Source organism: Rhinoraja longicauda, chromosome 23 (assembly GCF_053455715.1).
Source record: "Rhinoraja longicauda isolate Sanriku21f chromosome 23, sRhiLon1.1, whole genome shotgun sequence".
Lineage (NCBI taxonomy): Eukaryota > Metazoa > Chordata > Chondrichthyes > Rajiformes > Arhynchobatidae > Rhinoraja > Rhinoraja longicauda.
In genome coordinates, this window is record NC_135975.1 from 11,390,571 (window position 1) to 11,410,812 (window position 20,242).

A 20,242-nucleotide genomic window follows, 5' to 3' on the forward strand; every position below is an offset into this window, starting at 1 on the left:
AGAAAAGAAAAACAAACCTGAAAGCTTTATGCCTTAAATACGAGGAGCATTCGTAATAAGGTGGATGAATTGAATGCGCAGTTGGTAGTTAAGGAATATGATATAGTTGGAATTACAGAGACATGGCTCCAGGGTGACCAAGGCTGGGAGCTAAACATGCAGGGATATTCAATATTCAGGAAGTATAGACAGAAAGACAGCGGAGGTGGGGTGGCATTGCTGGTTAAAGCGGAGATTAATGCTATAGTAAGGAGAGACATTAGCTTGGATTGTAGAATCGGTATGAGTAGAACTGTGAAATAACCAAGGGCAGAAAACGCTGGTTGGAGTTGCATAGTGACCACCAAACAGCAGTTGGGAGGTTGGGGATAGCATCAAGCAGGAAATTAGGGATGTGTGTAGCAGTTATCATGGGTGACTTAATCGCCATATAGATTGGGCCAACCAAATGGTAGCAGCGCTGAGGAGGATTTCCTGGAATGTATACGGAATGATTTTAAGCCAATATGTACAAGAACCGACTAGAGAACAGGCTATCCTAGACTGGGTATTGTGTTAGGATTAGTTAGCGATCTTGTTGTGCAAAGCAACAGTGACCATAATATGGTGGAATTCTGCATTAGGATGGAGAGTGACACAGTCAATTCAGAGACTAGGGTCCTAAACTTAAAGAAAGGAGTCTTTGAAGGTATGAGATGGGAATTGGCTAGGATAGACGGGCAAATTATACTTAAAGGGTTAACGGTGAAGATGCAATGGCAAAGATTTAAAGACTGCACGGATGAACTCCAAAACGTTTTCATCCCTATCTGGCGAAAAAATAAAACGGGGAAGGCGGCTCAACCATGGTTAACGAGGGAAATCAAGGATAGTGTTAAATCCAAGGAAGCCTATAAATTGGCCAGAGGAAGCAGCAAACCGGAGGACTGGGAGAAATTTAGAATTCAACAGAGGAGGACAAAGGGGTTCATTAAGAGGGGGGAAAAAAGAGCATGAAAGATAGCTTGTGGGGAATACAAAAACAGACTAAAAGCTTCTTTAGATATGCAAAAAGGAAAAGATTAGTGAAGACAAATGTAGGTCCCTTACAATCAGAGACAGGTGAATTTATAATGGGAAACAAGGAAACAGCAGAACAGTTAAACGAGTACTTTGGTTCTGTCTTTACTAAGGAAGACACAATCTCCCAGAAATACTACGGGGTGTAGGATCTAGTGGGAGGGAGAAACTGAAGGGAATCCAAATTCGCAAGGAAATGGTGTTCGGTAAACTGTTGGGGCTGAAGGCAGATATAATCCCCAGGGCCTGATGCTCTGCATCCCAGAGTACTCAAGGAGGTGGCCCCAGAAATCGTGGATGCATTGGTGATCATTTTCCAATGTTCTATAGACTCTGGATCAGTTCCCGTGGACTGGAGGGTGGCTAATGTAACGACACTTTTTTAGAAAGGAGGGAGAGAGAAAACGTGGAATTATAGACTAGTTAGCCTTAGTCGTGGGGAAAATGCTTGAGTCGATTATTAAAGGTGCAATAGCAGCGCATTTAGCAAGCAGTGATAGGACCTGTCAGTCAGCATGGATTTATGAAGGGGAAATCATGCTTGACTAATCTTTTGAAAAATTGAGGATGTAACAAGTAGAATGGATAAGGGAGAGCCAGTAGACATGGTGTATCTGGACTTTCAAAAAGCCTTTGACAAGGTCCCGCACAAGAGATTAGTTTGCAAAATTAGAGCACATGGTATTGGGGGTAGGGTATTGACATGGATAGAGAACTGGTTGGCAGACAGGAAGCAAAGAGTAGGAACTAACAGGTTCTTTTCAGAATGGCAGGCAGTGACTAGTGGGGTGCCGCAAGGCTCGGTACTGGGACCCCAGTTATTTACAATATATGTTAACAATTTAGATGAGGGAATTAAATGTAACATCTCCAAGTACGCGGATGACACAAAGCTGTGTGGCAGTGTGAGTTGCGAGGAGAATGCGATGAGGCTGCAGGGTGACTTGGATAGGTTGGGTGCGTGGGCAGATGCAGTATAATGTGGACAAATGTGAGTGGCAAGAACAGGAAGGCAGATTCTTATCAGAATGGTGTCAAATTAGGAAAAGGGGAGGTGCAACGTGACCTGGGTGTGCTTGCACATCAGTCACTGAAAGTCAGCATACAGGTACAGCAGGCAGTGAAGAAAGGTAATGGCATGTTGGCCTTCATTGCGAGAGGATTTGAGTTTAGGAGCAAGGAGGTCCTACTGCAGTTGTACAGGGCCCTAGTGAGACTGCACCTGGAGTATTGTGTGCAATTTTGGTCTCCTAATTTGAGGAAGGACATTCTTGCTATTGAGGGAGTGAAGCGTAGGTTCACCAGGTTAATTCACGGTATGGCAGGACTGACATATGATGAAAGAATGGGTCGACTGGGCTTGTATTCACTGGAATTAAGAAGGATGAGAGTGCTTCCTATAGAAACACATAACATTCTCAAAGGATTGGACAGGCTGGATGCAGGAAAAATGTTCCCGATGTTGGGGGAGTTCAGAACCAGGGGCCACAGTTTAAGAATAAGGGGTAGGCCATTTAAGACTGAGATGAGGAAAAACTTTTTTGACCCAGAGAGTTGTGAATCTGTGGAATTCTCTGCCACAGAAGGCAATTCACTGGATGTTTTCAAGAGAGAGTTAGATTTAGCTAAAGGGATATGGGGAAAAAGCAGGTACGGGTTTTAGATGATCAGCCATGATCTTATTGAATGGCGGTGCTGGCTCGAAGGCCGAATGGTCCACTCCTGCACCGATTTTTCTATGTTTTTATGTTTCTAAATTTTATCTCAACATTCCGTACAACTCAATAAAATTCTAGTTTAACTCACCCTTCTTATATTTACTTATTAGGGTACATATAATTAATTTACCAGAATTTTGCAAGTAGGTTGTATCAAGCAAATTATTCTTGGGGATCTGTTATTGCCTAGATAAACTTTTCAATTGGATTCCAGCCAGTGACTCACTGTTTGGTATCCAAAACTCCAAATATGAACCAATGAATCAATCAATAGGAGTTTAGTCTATAACTCACATTCCATGGCATCTGTTGTTCTATGAACCATTTGAACTCCACAGTTAGATTCCAGTCTTAACAAATATGTGTTCTACTTTATATCTACTTCATGGAAGGAAGCAGAGGGTGATGGTGGAAGGTTGCTTCTCGGACCGGAGACCTGCGACGAGTGGTGTGTCTCAGGGTTCGGTGCTGGGCCCCTTTACTGTTTGTCATCTGCATCAATGATTTCGATGAGAACATACATGGCAAGATTAGCAAGTTTGCTGATAATACAAAAGTGGGTGGTTTTACAAATAGTGAAGATGGTTGTGAAAAATTGCAGCAGGAACATGATCAATTAGCCAGGCGGGCCGAGGAATGGATTTATGAAATGTGAGGTGTTGCATTTTGGGAAGTCGAACATGGGCAGGACCTACACATTGAATGGTAGGGCTCTGGGGAGTGTTGTAGAGCAGAGGGATCTAGGAGTGCAGGTGCATGGTTCCTTGAAGGTCAAGTCACAGGTAGATAAGGTTTTCAAAAAGGTTTTTGGTACATTGGCCTTCATCAGTCAGAGTATTCAGTATAGAAGTTGGGAGGTCTTGTTGCAGTTGTATAAGACATTGGTGAGACCGCATTTAGAGTATTGTGTTCAGTTCTGGGCACCATGTCATAGGAAAGATGTTGTCAAGCTGGAAAGGATACGGAGAAGATTTACGAGGATGTTGCCAGGACTAGAGTGTCTGAGCTATCGGAAAAGGTTGAGTATGCTGGGACTCTATTCCCTGGTGCGCAGGAGGATGAGGGGTGATCTTGTAGAGGTGTACAAAATCATATGAGCGGAATAGATTGGGTAGATGTACAGAGTCTCTTGCCCAGAGTAGGTGAATCGAGGACCAAAGAACAGAGGTTTCAGGTGAAGGGGAAAAGATTTAATCAGAACCTGAGGGGTAACTTTTTCACACAAAGGGTGGTGGGTGTATGGAGTAAGTTGCCAGAGGAGGTAGTTGAGGCTGGGACTATCCCAACGTTTAAGAAACAGTTAGACAGGTACATGGTTAGGACAGGTTTGGAGGGATATGGACCAAATGCAGGCAGGGGGGACTAATGTAGTTGGGACATGTTGGCCAGTGTGGGCAAGTTGGGCTGACTGGCCTGTTTCCACTCTGTATAACTCTACGACTCGATGACTCTATATAAATTAGCCAAATTCCTCCATCAGATTCTAACCACAATTACCTATCTGTTATTCTGCAAATAAACCATTGGAACCTTTCAATATTGTATTCAATCTATCTTCACAGCTCAAGGGTACAGCACCTACTCTTGATATTACTTACCATTGTCAGGCCCCCCACCATGGACTTCAGAGGTGGATCATCACTAACCAGAAATTCAAGTGGACCCCCCCAGACATTTAAGCACAATAAAAGGTGTTGAGTATCTTGCAGTGATAATTATTTCACATCCACAGCCTTTTCCAAAGGTTGGTGGCTGTTGGTATTGGAGGCCAATCACTTCAGCACAAGAAAACTGTTGAAATAATTAAATAGAAGATCTCTACTGCCCAGCCATATAGTCGCATTGGCTATAAGAACAGATCAGATTATATGCATTCCTTGATGACTCACTCACCTCCTAACTCATTCAGAGCCTTTTCACCCTTTACAGAAGTGTGATGGAATATTGTCCACATGCTTGGATAAGTGCAGCTCCAACTACATTCAAGCAGCTAACATCATCCAAAACAAAGCAAACCATGTTTAGAACACATCCTATCCAAAACGTCATTTTCTCCACTACCAAAAGCACCATATGTTGTGTGTAACATCTGCAAAATATGGCAGTGAGTCTTTCAGGTTATCTCAACTACACTTTCCAAACCCATGGCCTTTGTTGGAAAAGGGCTAACAGAACATGTTAACCACAACTATCTACAGGTTTCCCTCCAAGTCACACAACATACTGACTTGGTTTAAATACAAGCATTGACGACCAGACAACATTGTTAGAGTATCTCAAGGAGAAAATCTGCATTGATTCAAGTAGGTGGCAATTATTTAAGAGCACCTAAGAATGAGCAACATTGTTGGCCATAACAGCAAAGCTATCATTCTGAAAAATGAATACATTTAAAAAAATCATTTCCAGTCATCTATTATGCTAAATATAAATTACTTGGATCTTCAATAATATATTAATGTACTCGAGTATCATACATCAAATTTCATACAATAAATCATTCTTGGGTTATTTTAATTATTTCAGAACTCGGTTCTTTAGTAACTTGTCAGTTTCTTTGTTGAGCAAGAATTAAGGCGCATGTTGCAATCAAAAGCGCTTGAACAGTTTGCTTGGTAAATCTGGACCTATTTGAATCCACAGAACAATTGTTTACAAATGGGGTAAAATGGGGTAAAATGGGGTCAGATCTTGTATCTGTTCCATGTCACTTGTGTAAATGTGCCTTCAGATCAACACTTTTTTTTCCCTGCATTTATATCATATTCTGCAGCCCAATCCCATTTTCTGTATTTAAGCCATCACGTCAACAGCTGTAAAGAGTAAAGAGAAATTGAAAGAACGAATTTGTCCTCACTTGACATTAGCTTTACAGCAATATTCTCTTTTTATCAGAACAAATATTCCTGGTTGATTCTTAATACTCCTGAAGCAGTTTAGTGTATTATAGAAACATATAACATTCTTGGAGCATTGGACAAGGTAGATGCAGGAAAAATGTTCCCGATGTTGGAGGAGTCCAGCACAAGGGGTCACAGTTTAAGAATAAGGGATAGGCCATTTAGGACTGAGATGAGGAAAAACCTTTTCACCCAGAGAGTTGTGAATCTATGGAATTCTCTGCCACAGAAGGCAGTGGAGGCCAATTCACTGAATGTTTTTAAGAGAGTTAAATTTAGCTCTTAGGGCTAAGGGAATCATGGGATCTGGGGGAAAAGCAGGAACGGTGTACTGATTTTGGATGATCAGCCATGATCATATTGAATGGCGGTGCTGGCTCGAAGGGCCAAATGGCCTACTCCTGCACCTATTTTCTATGTTTCTATTATAGTGCTCCAAATGGTGATTGGACCGAAAATCATTGTCTGTTGTGATGAATTTTGCTTGGTAAATCACATTCACCTCCCCTCCACATCCTCCCTGCAATAGGCTTTAAAATAAATCATAGCTGTATCCCCTCCACACCCTGTCTAGATGTATAGAACACGGATGGTCATTTCCTAACATGTTGTTTTTAAAATATACTGGATGTATCCATAGCCTTGTTTCCTCTACACTCTGCCTGCAATACGCACACTATGGTAATATCATAACTGGTGTAGTCCAAGCAAGGAAAACTGATTTTTCAGAGTGCCCTCTTGCTCTTTGAATTGTGTCATAGGACCATTTCCACTCACCTGAACAAACCTAGAGGCTAGATTTTAGACAATAGACAATAGACAATAGGTGCAGGAGTAGGCCATTCGGCCCTTCGAGCCAGCACCACCATTCAATGTGATCATGGCTGATCATTCTCAATCAGTACCCCTATCTGCCTTCCTATTCTTACCACCAAAGTGGATAACCTCACACTTATCCACATTAAACTGCATCTGTCATGTATCCGTCCACTCACACAACCTGTCCAAGTCACCCTGCAACCTCGTACCATCCTTCTCACAGTTCACACTACCACCCAGCTTTGTATCATCTGCAAATTTGCTAATGGTACTTTTAATCCCTTCATCCAAGTCATTAATGTATATTGTAAATAGCTGCGGTCCCAGCACCGAGCCTTGCGGTACCCCACTAGTCACTGCCTGCCATTCTGAAAGGGACCCATTTATCCCCACTCTTTGCTTTCTGTCTGCCAACCAATTTTCTATCCATGTCAGTACCCAACCCTTTCAATAGTCGCCCAGAAACTCTGACAAAGCAACACTGAAGAAGTGGCCTGTCTGCACACACGTTTTTTTTTAATCTTCTACCATAGCCAATATAGGAATTGGGGAAGCTGAAAAAGCACTGTCAAGGAGCATGAAAATGGAGATCCTACTCAAAACCTCTGTAAGTGGCAAAGTTGCCAATCCATGATTGAATTTCAAACCCAAAACAACTCTTCAGTCTTTGTAATCAAGCATACAAAGCAGAAGTGGGATTATGTCCTACCATTCAAAAAAATCATGGTTTATCTCAACTTGACCATTCTAATCTATCCAAATAATGTTTTATTTCTTTGCTTTACAAGAATTTGCCTATCTCTGCCTTAAAAATATTCAAAGATTCTGTTTCCACTGCCCTTTGAGCGATTTAAGGCCTAATTTTCAAAGAATGTTTTGCCTCATCCTTGCCTTAGATGGATGATCTCTTATTTTCAAAGCTTCCCCACCAACCACCCTATCAAGACTCTCACAATCTTACACCTTTCAATCATTACTTTTCACTCCTTTCAATGCCAGTGGGTGAAAGGTTAGCCTAACTAACAGCTCCTCATAAGACAGCCTACCCATTCCATATTTCGGACCAGTAACACGTCTCGGAACTGCTTGCAACATATGTACATCCTTCATTACATGAGACTAATACTTCTCACGGATTCCCAGAGGTGGTCTCACCAATACCCTACACAGCTGAAGCATGAACTCTCTACATCATATTCCATTTCTCTTGCAATAAATAATAACATTCATAACTTTCCTAATTACTTGCTATGCCTGCATATTGGTCTTTTGCTAATTGCTGGGAACACAGATCCCTCTACTTCTCTTAAGAAATTCTTCCTTAATTTCCTATTTTCTCAGAATTGGCTTCATAGAAGGAAGTAGAGGATAGTGGTGTAAGGTTGTTTTTGGGACTGGAGACCTGTGACTTGTGGTGTGACTCATGGTTTGGTGCTGGTTGTGGCTTATCTTTGCAATTTGGATGAGAATGTACAAGGCGTAATTAGTAAATTTGGAGATAATACTAAAAAAGGTGGTATCATAGATAGTGAAGATGGCTACGACTTTATTCCTTGGAGCACAGAAGGGTGAGGGGTGATATGATGGAGATGAATAAAATTATGAAGTGAATAGATATGGAGAATCCAGAGCTTTATACAGGGTAGGGGAATCAAGCACCAGGAGACATAGGATTAAGGTAAGGGGCAAAATGTAATAGGAACCTTTGGGGAAACATTTTCACTCAGAAGGTGGTGTGAGTGTGGATTGAGTTACCATAACAGCGTTTAAAAGACACTTGAACAGGCCCATGGATAAGCAAGGTTTAGAGGGAGATCAGCCAGATGCAGGCAAATGGGACCAGCTCGTAAAGATGGGACTGCAACAAGGAGGCATTGAGTTAGATGAAGCACATCACTGGAGGTCAGTTACAACTTGGCAGAGATGAAGAATAAGTTCTCTTGATATTGTCCATTATCTTCTACCAGAGCAACTGAACTCCAGATACGTCAACAACAATTTGCAATAATATAGTGCGTTTACATAGTGGAAGGCGAGTGGAAGTGAAGGCAACATTGATTGCTGTTGTGCAAGACGTTGGTGAGGCCGCATTTAGAGCATTGTGTTCAGTTCTGGGAACCATGCTATAGGAAAGATGTTGTCAACCTGGAAAGGGTACAGAGAAGATTTACAAGGATGTTGCCAGGACTGGAGGGTCTGGGCTATAGGGAGAGGTTGAGTAGGCTGGGACTCTATTCCTTGGAGCACAGGAGGATGAGGGGTGACCTTATTAGAAAAAAATAGAAAATATTATTGAGGTGTATAAAATCGTGAGAGGAACAGATCGGGTAGATGCACAGAATCTCTTGCCCAGACTAGGTGAATCGAGGACCAGAGGACATAGGTTTAATGTGAAGGGGAAAAGATTTAAAGTCTGTCCGGAATCTGAGGTATAACTTTTTCACACAAAGTGTGGCGGGTGTATGGAACAAGCTGCCAGAGGAGGTAGTTGAGGCAGGGACGATCCAAACATTTGAGAAACAGTCCTGGACAGGTGCATGGATAGCACAGGTTTGAAGGGATATGGAGCAAATGCGGGCAGGTGGGATTAGTGTAGCTGGGATATGTTGGCCAGTGTGGGCTAGTTGGGCCAAAGGGTCTGTTTCCACACCGTATCACTCTATGACTATTGGTCTCACCCTATCAGAGATACTTTCTTTTTCATTTCCATCCCACCTTCACCTTCTCTACAACTTAAAATAAATCTTCTCTCCATTCCATTTCTGACATAGAATCCCAATATGAAGATATATGGGAAATCAGTGGCTGCCATCAAGTATAGTATCTATTTAATGATAGTTATTCAGATACTGTGCAAAGCTCCTGTTATCAGTACAAGATGGGGCTGCGGCATGGATACATTGAGTTGGATGAAGCACATCATTGCAGGTCAGTTACAACTTGGCATAGATGACGAATAGGTTCTCTTGACATCGTCCATTATTTTCCACCAGAGCAACTGAACTTCAGATACGTCAACAACAAGTTGCAATAATACAGTGCGTTGACATGGTAAGATACACCAAGGCATTGTAAAGAACCATTCCAACAAATAGTTGGTACCATGCTACACACTAAGACAGATGACTAGAAGACTGATTGAAGAGGCAGGTTTTAAAGTGCATTGTAATGTTTGCTTGAGAGGCAGAAAAGGTGAGAAAGCACAGAGGATATAGGGGGAACCACTTGAGGCATGGATTATGTTGAAAGACTGGAGCGACTAGGCTTGTATACATAGGAATTTAGAAGGATGAGAGGGGATCTTATCGAAACATATAAGATTATTAAGGGGTTGGACACGTTAGAGACAGGAAACATGTTCCCAATGTTGGGGGAGTCCAGAACCAGGGGTCACAGTTTAAGAATGAGGGGTAGGCCATTTAGAACTGAGATGAGGAAAAACTGGTGAAGTGCGAGCAAGGAAAACTGAGGGGAGGAAGGGAGGGTGAGGGGGAGGAGAGGGGGAGGGGGGTGTGAGGGAGAGGGAGAGGGGGAAGAGAGGGGGAGGGGCAGGAGGAGGGGGAGGGGCAGGGGGAGGAGGAGGGGGAGGGGCAGGGGCAGGAGGAGGGGGAGGGGGAAGGGGAGGGGGAGTGGGGGAGAGGGAGGAGAGGGTGCTGCACCAATGCAGGAGAGGTTTGGGCCCAATGGGTCAACTTGGTCTAGTACATTAATAAAATCGACATCAACAATATCCACTACCCTCATTGATTACCGTCGTCACCTTCTCAAAAAAACTCAATCAAGTTTGTAAAACCCGCTGTGAACATAATATTTAAGTCTGTCCTTAATTGGTCCATTCTCTTCCCAATATGAGTAAATGCTATCTTGAAAAATCATCTCCAGTAGCTTCCCTACCACCTATGTGAGGCTCACCAGCCTATAATTTCCTGGATTATTTCTTTCTCACTTCTATGCAAAGATCTTGCTCAAGGCCCTTGAAATCTCCTCCCTTTGCCTCTCTAAATAACCTGGGATAGATCTCAACAATCTCTTGGAAGATATCCACCTTAATGTTCTTCAAGAGCTCCAACACTACTTTCTTCTTGATCTCAAACTGAGAGAATGGTCGGGGTCAATATTTCATCAGCCAAGTCTTGAGGTAACAAACAGGTTAGGCAGAGAATGATATTTCATCCACATTGTTCATTTAGACCCTCCAAAATAAGGTATTTCACCCAAAATGCACAATAAGGGACCTTCAATGGCACCTTTTTTGAAGATTACCCAGAAGCAGTACATTGCAGGTGATATATAGTAAAGCTTCCTCAGCACTACCTGCCAAATACCTCAGATCCAACTTCAATCGTGTAGTCCTGCTTCATTGTGATACTTTTTGTCTGCTGCATCCTTTTCCTGTGAACTTCGAATAGAATTTTGTCACTAAACTTCTCCGTGAAGAGAAGATGCAAGTTGCATTGGATAGGGATCAATCTCTTGATCTTTAAATCCCAATGATCTGAATTTTCAGGGAGGTCAGGCAAAGCAAATGACCGAACCAATGACGTAGGTGGCTGCCCTGAAAAGTTGACTCCTTTTCTCTTCCCACAGATGTGGACTGACCTGCTTAGTATTTCCAACATTATATTTTTAATATACAAATTCCAGCATCTTCAGTTTTTAACTTATTGTTTAATAGATATGGGAAATCATGTCGGTGGAGAGGATGGATTATAACTGTTTGTAGTTTCCAGACCAGAAAGAATTCTTCAGGTTAGACTTCCCATTTCTCTATCCTTTCAATTCCTTTATCCTTCATCCAAACACCTGTATGATTAGCCTCTTTTGTGCTGGAGCTACTCAATACCTACATAGCCTTGACATAGTAAAACATCTCAATGCATTTTACAGATATGAAAATCGTGTCAGAGTAAGTGTTAAAGAGCACGGTGAAGGCAAGTGAGATGTAGAGGGGAAAATAGAATAGAAAGGGTCATAGCTGCTTCAGCCACAGCTACCCATGCATGGAAAAAAGGAGAAGGTGTATAAACAAGGTCCACATTAGAAACATTAACAGATCAAAGCAGGTTCAAGAGCCAGTGAAGGTTACAGAGATAGGGAGGGCAATACCATATAAAAAGCCTTTAAGAAAAGGATTTGTTTTTAGTTGGAGCCCTATCAGATTGGAACTAATGCAGGTCAGTGAACAATAACAATAAACAGGAATTTATATTTGTCCTGTTATTGGACGACAACGTTTCTATGGATTCAGCCTATATTCTGAAGATGGGAGACCATCCAGAAAGGCAGTAGATGAATCACAAATAGACGAAAGTTACACCAAATTACGTCCAAATAATTGGAATAAAGAGTCCTCGCCAACAAAATCCAATACTCCACTCTTAAATATTTGCCTTTGGAGGTTACAACTACATTGTGTGAAGGACCCCACTGACACTCTCACCTGCCAGAACTATTGATAAAATGGAGTAAGAAAATAAATAAATTACAAACAGATAATATGTGGAGAGTGGCACTTTGGTCTCTATAATTCAATCCCAAGAATAACCTGATCAATGATTGAAGCAATCGGGATAACATGAAACAATACACTGCAGCATGGATACCCTATCAATGTGCTATATTTATATATGCTTTTATATTTCAGATTGAACATTTCCTATTCTATACAATCCTATTCTAGTATTGTAATGGCCTTGCTGACATCGGGGGTAATAACCTTCTCCCACTGATCTCACATCACGTGCGAGCTAGCTGTCCAACCAAGGGATTTCAAACTTGAAGTGGTCCTCATGCCCGGGTGGACAGTTTCACAAGAAAATGAGGCAATCCCCTCAAACCAGGTCATAGCAGCAACTGACTGTCAGGAACTCTGACTGCAGTAAATGTTGATTAAACATGATTTCCCAAACGATACCTTACATTTTCTTCGCCATCCTCCTTCTCCCCATACACAAATGATGGATCGCTCCCATTATCACGACACCCTATTTGGACTTTGCCCTCTCTGAGCCCAACATGGGGTTTATTACACACACGTATGCACATGCCGAATTCAATTACAAGGCAATCCAGCAAGCTATGGGTTAAACTCCGGCTTCCAGTTCAATGAACAGCGAGCAACCTGAACGCTACTTTATATCGCAAGTGTAATGTAAGACCCACCCTTTCAACTGCATCAATTTCAGGGGAATTTGTACATCGAAATCACACATACTGACCGTCTGCTCCAAGTCCGGTACCCCAATGCGAATGATTATAGTGCTGGGCGCAGGATTGTCCATTTGGTTGCCGGTTTTAGCTGCTGTACTTGTTCTAATGGTGTGGTAGATCGTGTCCTCTCTGCTGAAACTCTCCTCCTCTTCACCCTCGCTGCAGTTGCAAGGGTTCTGCTGCTGCTGCTGCTCCTCATGTTTCCTGGATGTCGGACTGAGAGGCATGCTCCGTGCACTAACCATCGACATCACATCACTGGGGGGAGACATAGAGAGAAAAAACTCAAACCTTTTGGAAACCCGCGCACACACACACATCCACACACACACACGGATACCCTCGCATGCACACAATCCACGCACATTAATCTATAGATACATATAGATGATACAAGTTCAAACACACGCTTGTGTATAAGTATAGGCATAATCATAATCGTGACAGCAACTAGCATTTATATACTGTAGTTCCTAAAACGGTAGTTACCCAAGGGGCTTCATATGAGCGATTATCGAACAAGAATCGGTAGTACATAGGTGGTTGCCCGTAATTTAGCATTTACTCGTTATTGATTGGGCTTTTCACGTATATCCATCCATAAATTACGAGGGCGAATATTTGTGCACGTGTATATAACATTGTTACATACATTCTTTCGATGATTATGGGGAGGGGTTTGCTTGCTTTTTTCCATGCTTCAAAGCTTTATGAAGTCATATCAGGTAGGTGGCCAAATGCTTATTCAAAGAAGCAATGCCTATTTACAAAGCCTCCTGGAGGAGGAAGTAAAGCTAAAGCAGAGATTCAGAGAGAATTCTAATGGCTCCAGCCCAGGCTGCTCAAGGCAGAGCTACCAATGGTTGAGTGATTAAAACAAGGGACGTGTAAGGGACAGGAATTATTGCAAAAATGCAAAGATGTTTAAAGATCGGAAGGTTGGAAAGTTTAAAGTAACAGAAAGAACTGAATACATGAGGAAATTTGAAAACATGATTAATTATATAATACGCACATTTATAGATTTGTTTGTATACGTACACATACCTATACACACAGAATACCTATGCATATAAGCACATTTACATAACACAATGTTTACAAACACTTAAAGACTATATTACAGGATGAAAAGAAATCATTTGACTGTGCTCCTGAAGCCAGTTCTTTGAAAGACAGCCAATTAGTACCTTGTCTGAAATGTCTTACCTTTGAAGTATTTATTCCTTTCCTTTTTAAACCTGCTTCTATCTGCAGGTAGTGCATTGTAAGTTTAAACATCCCATTAAGAAATGAAAACGTTTCCTGATGCTGTCTTTGGTCTTTTAGAAAATCCTCATAACTTATGTTTTCTAGATATTGATCCATTGTCACAATTTCTTCCAACTTATTAGGTCAAAACATTTCAATGATAGCGAATAGCTCTTTCAAATCTCCCCTGCTCCAGTTACTCCAGTTTCTCCATACCTTTTCATTCCTCCTACGTAAGTATATTACTTTATGTTTGGGCAAAAACGTTGCTGTGTTTCTGTCCAGGGTCTCGACCCGAAACATCACCCATTCCTTCTCTCCAGAGATGCTACCTGACCCGCTGAGTTACTCCAGCACCTTGTGTCTACCATAAGAAACATGAGTAGTCATAGTCTATGTGGGCCCTTGAGCTTTCTCAAACATTTAACAAAATAATGGTATTTTTTACATCACCTTCACTTTCTTATCCTATCACCAAATCTTTGATTATCCTGGATTCCAAAAAAAAACAATCCCAGAGTGAACATATTCAATGACTGAATATCCAAATCCATCTGGAGCTCAGATTTCCAAAAATACATGAGTATAAAATTCTTAATTCGTTCCTAATTGTCAAACTCATTTTATCCTCTTGTTCTTGCTTCTTTAGCCAAGGAAACAACCTCTCAGCAAAGATTCCCCCACCCTCCCCCATTAAATCAACTGATGTCATCAGGGTTATTTTTATTCCCACCTCCTTTAGCATTGCACCAATGAGATCAATTTTGTTGTTATCCTCTTCTGTTTACTACTTTTCTATTTTTTAAGCTATCTGCAAATTTTGACATTTTGCGAGAAATTACACAAAGTGCTGGAGTAACTCAGCGGGTCAGGTAGCTAATCTGGAGAACATGGATAGGTGATGTTTCAGGTCAGGACCCTTCTTCAGACTTTTATGTTTTGGCATAAAACGGAAAATCTGGGGATGGGTCCCGAACCGAAACATTACCTATCCATGTTCTCCAGAGAAGCTACTTGACCCACTGAATTAATCCAGCACTGTGTATATTTTGTAAGTCAGCACCTGCACCAAATCCAGGCAATGTTTTGTCCTCAAAAGGAACAATGGTCCAAACACAGACCCTTGCAGCACCGATGTGTATACTTAATTTTTAATCTATATTGCCACATTTCATCAAACACTGTTTCAAAGTCGATAAGCATATGAAATGCATACTAAAACTAACTTTCTCCTTATGAAGGCTCACACAGACATATCCTGCATGACGGCTTCCTTAAGATTTTTATCTTGTGCAACTCTCATATGCTTCTTTCTACCAACAGAGGAAGTTTTAGATGCAGAATCTACGCTGAACTTTTACGAAAATGCAGCAAGCTTGTCCTTTACTTTTCATATGTCAGACACAGTTCACAAAATAGCCTTCACATACGTGTGCTACTGGAGCACCAGACTCGAACTTCTTTATTAGGTCTAATTTTGACTAAAACATAGACGGAAATGCTTTCTTTTGATGCAACCACTCTCAATTTTTGACATTCATCCATCCATAATCCATCCAACCACAATACCACCCACGTTAGTGTCATCTACAAACTTACTAATCATGCCTTGTATGTTCTCGTCCAAATCATTGATGTAGATGAGAAACAGCAATGGGCCCAGCACTGAGCAGTGAGGCACATCACGAGTCACAGGCTAGCAATCCGAAAAACAACCTTCGACCATCACTCTCTGCTTCTATCCTGACGCCTAACTCTTCTTAGATCCCATGCGATCTAACCTTCCAGAGCAGTCTACCACACAGAATCTTGTCAAATGCCTTGCTGAAATCTACATAGACATCTACAGCTCTGTCCTTATCAACCTTTTTGGGAGGGAGGCAAAGGACATGGAGGAATTGCTCTATAATCAGGGAATCTCAATGGTTGATCCACTGATGCTACATGGGTCGAGCTTAGAAATGAGAAAGGTGTAAGCATGGCATGTCGTATCTTACTGACCTGATCAAGTTTTTTGAGGCAATGATGAAGGTATTCGATGAGGGTAGAATGGTGGATGGAGTTTAATTCAAGCAATTGCGAGGTGTTGCACTTTGGGAGGTCAAATGTAAGGGGAAAATATACAATTAATGGTACGAGCTCTTAAGGATAGCGGAGTCAGGAGGTATGGGGAGAAGGCAGGAACGGGGTACTGATTGAGAATGATCAGCCATGATCACATTGAATGGCGGTGCTGGCTCGAAGGGCCGAATGGCCTACTCCTGCGCCTATTGTCTATTGTCTATTGTGTGAGAAGGATCTGCAGATGCTGGTGTAAAGCGAAGATAGACACAAAAAGTTGGAGTAACTCAGTGGGACAGGCAGCATCTCTGGAGAGAAGGAATGGGTGACGTTTCAGGTTGAGACAGTCTGAAGAAGGGTCTCGACCCGAAACGTCTTCCATTCCTTCTCTCCAGAGATGCTGCCTGTCCCGCTGAGTTACTCCAGCCTTTTGTGTCTATCTACAATTAATGGCATGACCCTTAGCAGCATTGATATACAGATGGATCTCGGGATCCAAGTCCATAGCTCCCTGAAAGTAGATGGAGTAGTAAAAAAGGCATATGGTATGCTTGCTTTCAGAGGTTGGGGCATTGAGTATAAGAGTCAGGAAGTCAAGAGGTTGAACAGACTTGTATCATTTTCTCTGAATCATCAGAGGCTGCGGGGAAACTTGACAGAAGTACATAAAATTATGAGATATAAATAGGGTAGAGATTCAGAACCTTCCTCAAACCCATTTAGTATGCCTACAACTCAAGACACCACTTGCACAGCTTGGTGAGCTGCTGTCTCACTGTGCCAGAAACCCAGGTTTAATCCTGACCTTGGATACTGTCTATTTGAAGTTTGCACGTTCTCCCTGTGACTGCATGTTTCTCCTCCAGGTGCTCCGGTTTGCTCCTACATCCCAAAGACATGTGGATCTGTAGGGTAATAGACCTCTTGCTCCCCAGTGTGTAGCAAGAGGATGAGAAAAGGGGATACCAGAACAAGTGTGAACAGATGATCAATAGTTGGTGTGGGCATAGTTGGCCAAAAGACCTGTTTCCATGCTGTATCTCTAAACTAAACCAGCCAGTCAGGCTATTATTCTGTTCATTCATCACTACTATGAGCGCCACCCTTTTTTGGTTTCCTGTTTAGCAATGCCTTGATTTTAAAATTATCATCCTTGCTTTCTAATCCATTCATGGAATTGCCACTTGCTTTTTCTGTAATCTTTTCCAACCCTACAATTCTTGTACCAAGTTTTTTGAGCTGTTCTAATTCTTGGCTCTTCCTTATCTCTCTGTTTAAATGCTTCACCATTGTCATTAGTTGCTGAAAACCTAAGATTTAGGATTTAATCTCCGCCTTACAACCAAATATTTTGACCAAGTGTTTTGTCACTTGCTTTAGTATACAGCTCAGCAACATTTTGTGTTTGAAATGCTTCTATGCTTCGGCATGTTTCACTATTTAAAGACGCAAGACTGTGGATGTCAGTCCTTTGGTACCAATTAACAGTCCATAATGACCAGCAGTGGTATCAGAACATGATCTGCTTATCATTGGCAACTGAACCGCAGTAGTCAATGCTGATTATTGATGACAACTGATTGCTGTATGGTGGTACCAGATCACCGTTCAATGGTCCCTGTCACTATCAGACTGTTTCTGTTCTCTATCTGATGTTATATGACTTCATTCAATACTCTTCGATAAATCCTGATCGCAATCTGATGGTTGATATTGGCAATCTGATGATTGATTGTCACTATCTAATGGCTCCTGATCACTATCTATTGGCTTATAAAACTATTTGACAGCCAATCACCACTCAAAAGCACATGATCAATAATAAAGTAGACCCTGCTCACTATCCAATCACCCTTTTCACTTTCTGATATCTCTTAATTGTTAGCCAATGACCGACCCTTGATCACCATTCAATAGTTCCTTATTCATATCTGATTGCTCCCAATTGCTATCCAATAACCGGTTAATACATTATGTCCCACATCATTTCCACAGATACTTTACCTCATAATCCAAAAAAAAAAACATGTGGAGAAGAAACTGGCATTGAAAAATCTGTGATTTACCAATGTAAAGAAACCATCATCAGAAAAACAGGTCTGGAAGGATGTGTTATGACGCTTCTTTGAAAGCTGCTCACTGATCCCTGAACAGCTTCTAGGCTAAGAAGCCACAGAAGATTTTACAGTGAAGAGTTGAACTAATCCTTTTCAGCAAACCTTCTGGTAAATTGCCATTGAAGTGAAAATAAATTTAAATTCAATACAGGTGCAGGAAGTGAGAAAACCTGGACATCCATTGTTGGAACTTAGATCAGGTTCCGTTCCCCCAATCCTCTGTCTAACAATACTATCTTTCCCAACGCCTTCTTATCTCTTCTTAATCCATTATTCAAGCCCCATACTTCTCCCAAGACATATGCATTCTTCCTGCGTTGGCTTTTTATACATCCTGGAATTTCATTACTCCACTGTTGGTTGCTATGCCTGAAGCTGCTTAGATGTTAAGCTCTGGAATTCTAGCCTTAAACCTCTCCACCCTTCTAACTCTCTCTACTTATAAGATGAGCGTTTTAAATCTACCTCTTTAAACAGACTCTTCCTCATCGACAGAACATAATCAGTGTGAATTAGCAATAACACTTCTTCTTTGGTATCCATCAGCATAGGAGCACCTCAAGGCTATGTGTTCACTACTCTACTCATTCTATACTGTAGCTAGACACAGTTCGAATTCCATCTTTAAATTTGCTGATGGTACCACTGTATGAATAACAGGTAATAATGAATCAGAGCAGAGGAGGAAGGTTGAAAATATGATTGAGTTATGCCATAACAACAATCCTCCTTTCAAAGCCAGCAAGACCAAGTAGTTGGTTGTTGACTTCAGAAGGGGAAAGCCAAGGTTTCATGAACCTATCTTCATTGGTGGGATGGTAGTGGAGAGAGATAGCTTCAAGCTCTCTTAAAGTTCTACAAGTAGAGAGCATACTGACTGGTTGCATCATGGCCTGGTTCGGCAACTTGAATACCCAGGAACAAAGGAGATTACACAGCGTGGTAGGCACTGCCTGGTCCATCACAGGCACTGAACTCCACATTATCAAAGGGATCCATCGGAGGAATGGCCTCAAAAAGGCAGCCAATATCATCAAAGACCCACATCACCATAGCCACACTCTCATATCACTCATACCATTGAGAAGGTGGAAAAGGAGCCTGAAAAAACATGACCTCCAGGTTCAAGAATATATTCTTCCCAACAATCATCAGGTTCGAGAACACAACACAACACTAACCTCAACAATGAACTTCTATGGGCCGTGTTTAGTTGCACTAAAGACTTTGAGTTTTTGCACTAGTATTATAGTTATTAATTTATTGATATATTTATTATATATTATATTATCTCTGCATATTGTGTTTACAGGTTTGCAATGCTGCCGCAAGTAAGAATTTCATTGTTCCATTGTTGGTACTGGTTAAAGAGGAGATTAATGCAATAGCAAGTAGAGACATTAGCATGGATGCTGTAGAATCGGAATGGGTAGAACTGTGAAATAGCCAAGGGCAGAAAACGCTTGTTGGAGTTGTATACAGACCACCAACAGCAATAAGGAGGTTGGGGATAGCATCAAGCAGGAAATTAGGGATGTGTGTAGCAATGGTACAGCAGTTATCATGGGTGACTTTAATCTACATATAGATTGGGCCAACCAAATTAGTAGCAATGCTGAAGAGGATCTCCTGGAATGTATACGGGATGGTTTTTTAAACCAATATGTAGAAGAACCGACTGGAAGGCAGGCCATCCGAGACTGGGTATTGTGTAATGTGGAAGGATTAGTTAGCGATCTTGTTGTGCAAAGCCCTTTGGGCAACAGTGACCATAATATTGTGGAATTCTGCATTAGGATGGAAAGTGACACAATTAATTCAGAGACTAGGGTCCTGAACTTAAAGAAAGGAGGCTTTGAAGGTGTGAGATGGGAATTAGCTAGGATAGACTGGCAAATTATACTTAAAAGGTTAACGTTGGAGATGCAATGGCAAATATTTAAAGACTGCAAGGATGAACTCCAAAAGTTGTTCATCCCTATCTGGCGAAAAAAATAAAACGGGGAAGACGGCTCAACCGTGGCTAACGAGGGAAATCAAGGATAGTGTTAAATCCAAGGAAAAGGCATACAAATTGGCCAGAGGAAGCAGCAAACTGGAGGACTGG

General features: G+C 41.6%; 1 protein-coding gene across 8 annotated transcripts in view; it reads right to left on the reverse strand.

Annotated features, from left to right (window-relative positions):
- shank3a (SH3 and multiple ankyrin repeat domains 3a) overlaps positions 1-20,242 on the reverse strand; it is a 557,029-nt gene that overhangs the window by 427,178 nt on the left and 109,609 nt on the right. For all 8 annotated transcript variants that reach the window (XM_078419606.1, XM_078419609.1, XM_078419607.1 and 5 more), the window contains exon 2: positions 12,715-12,964. In XM_078419606.1, coding sequence (XP_078275732.1) covers positions 12,715-12,957 — 243 coding nt within the window. In that variant the 5' untranslated portion in view covers positions 12,958-12,964. The remainder of the gene's footprint in view (positions 1-12,714; positions 12,965-20,242) is intronic.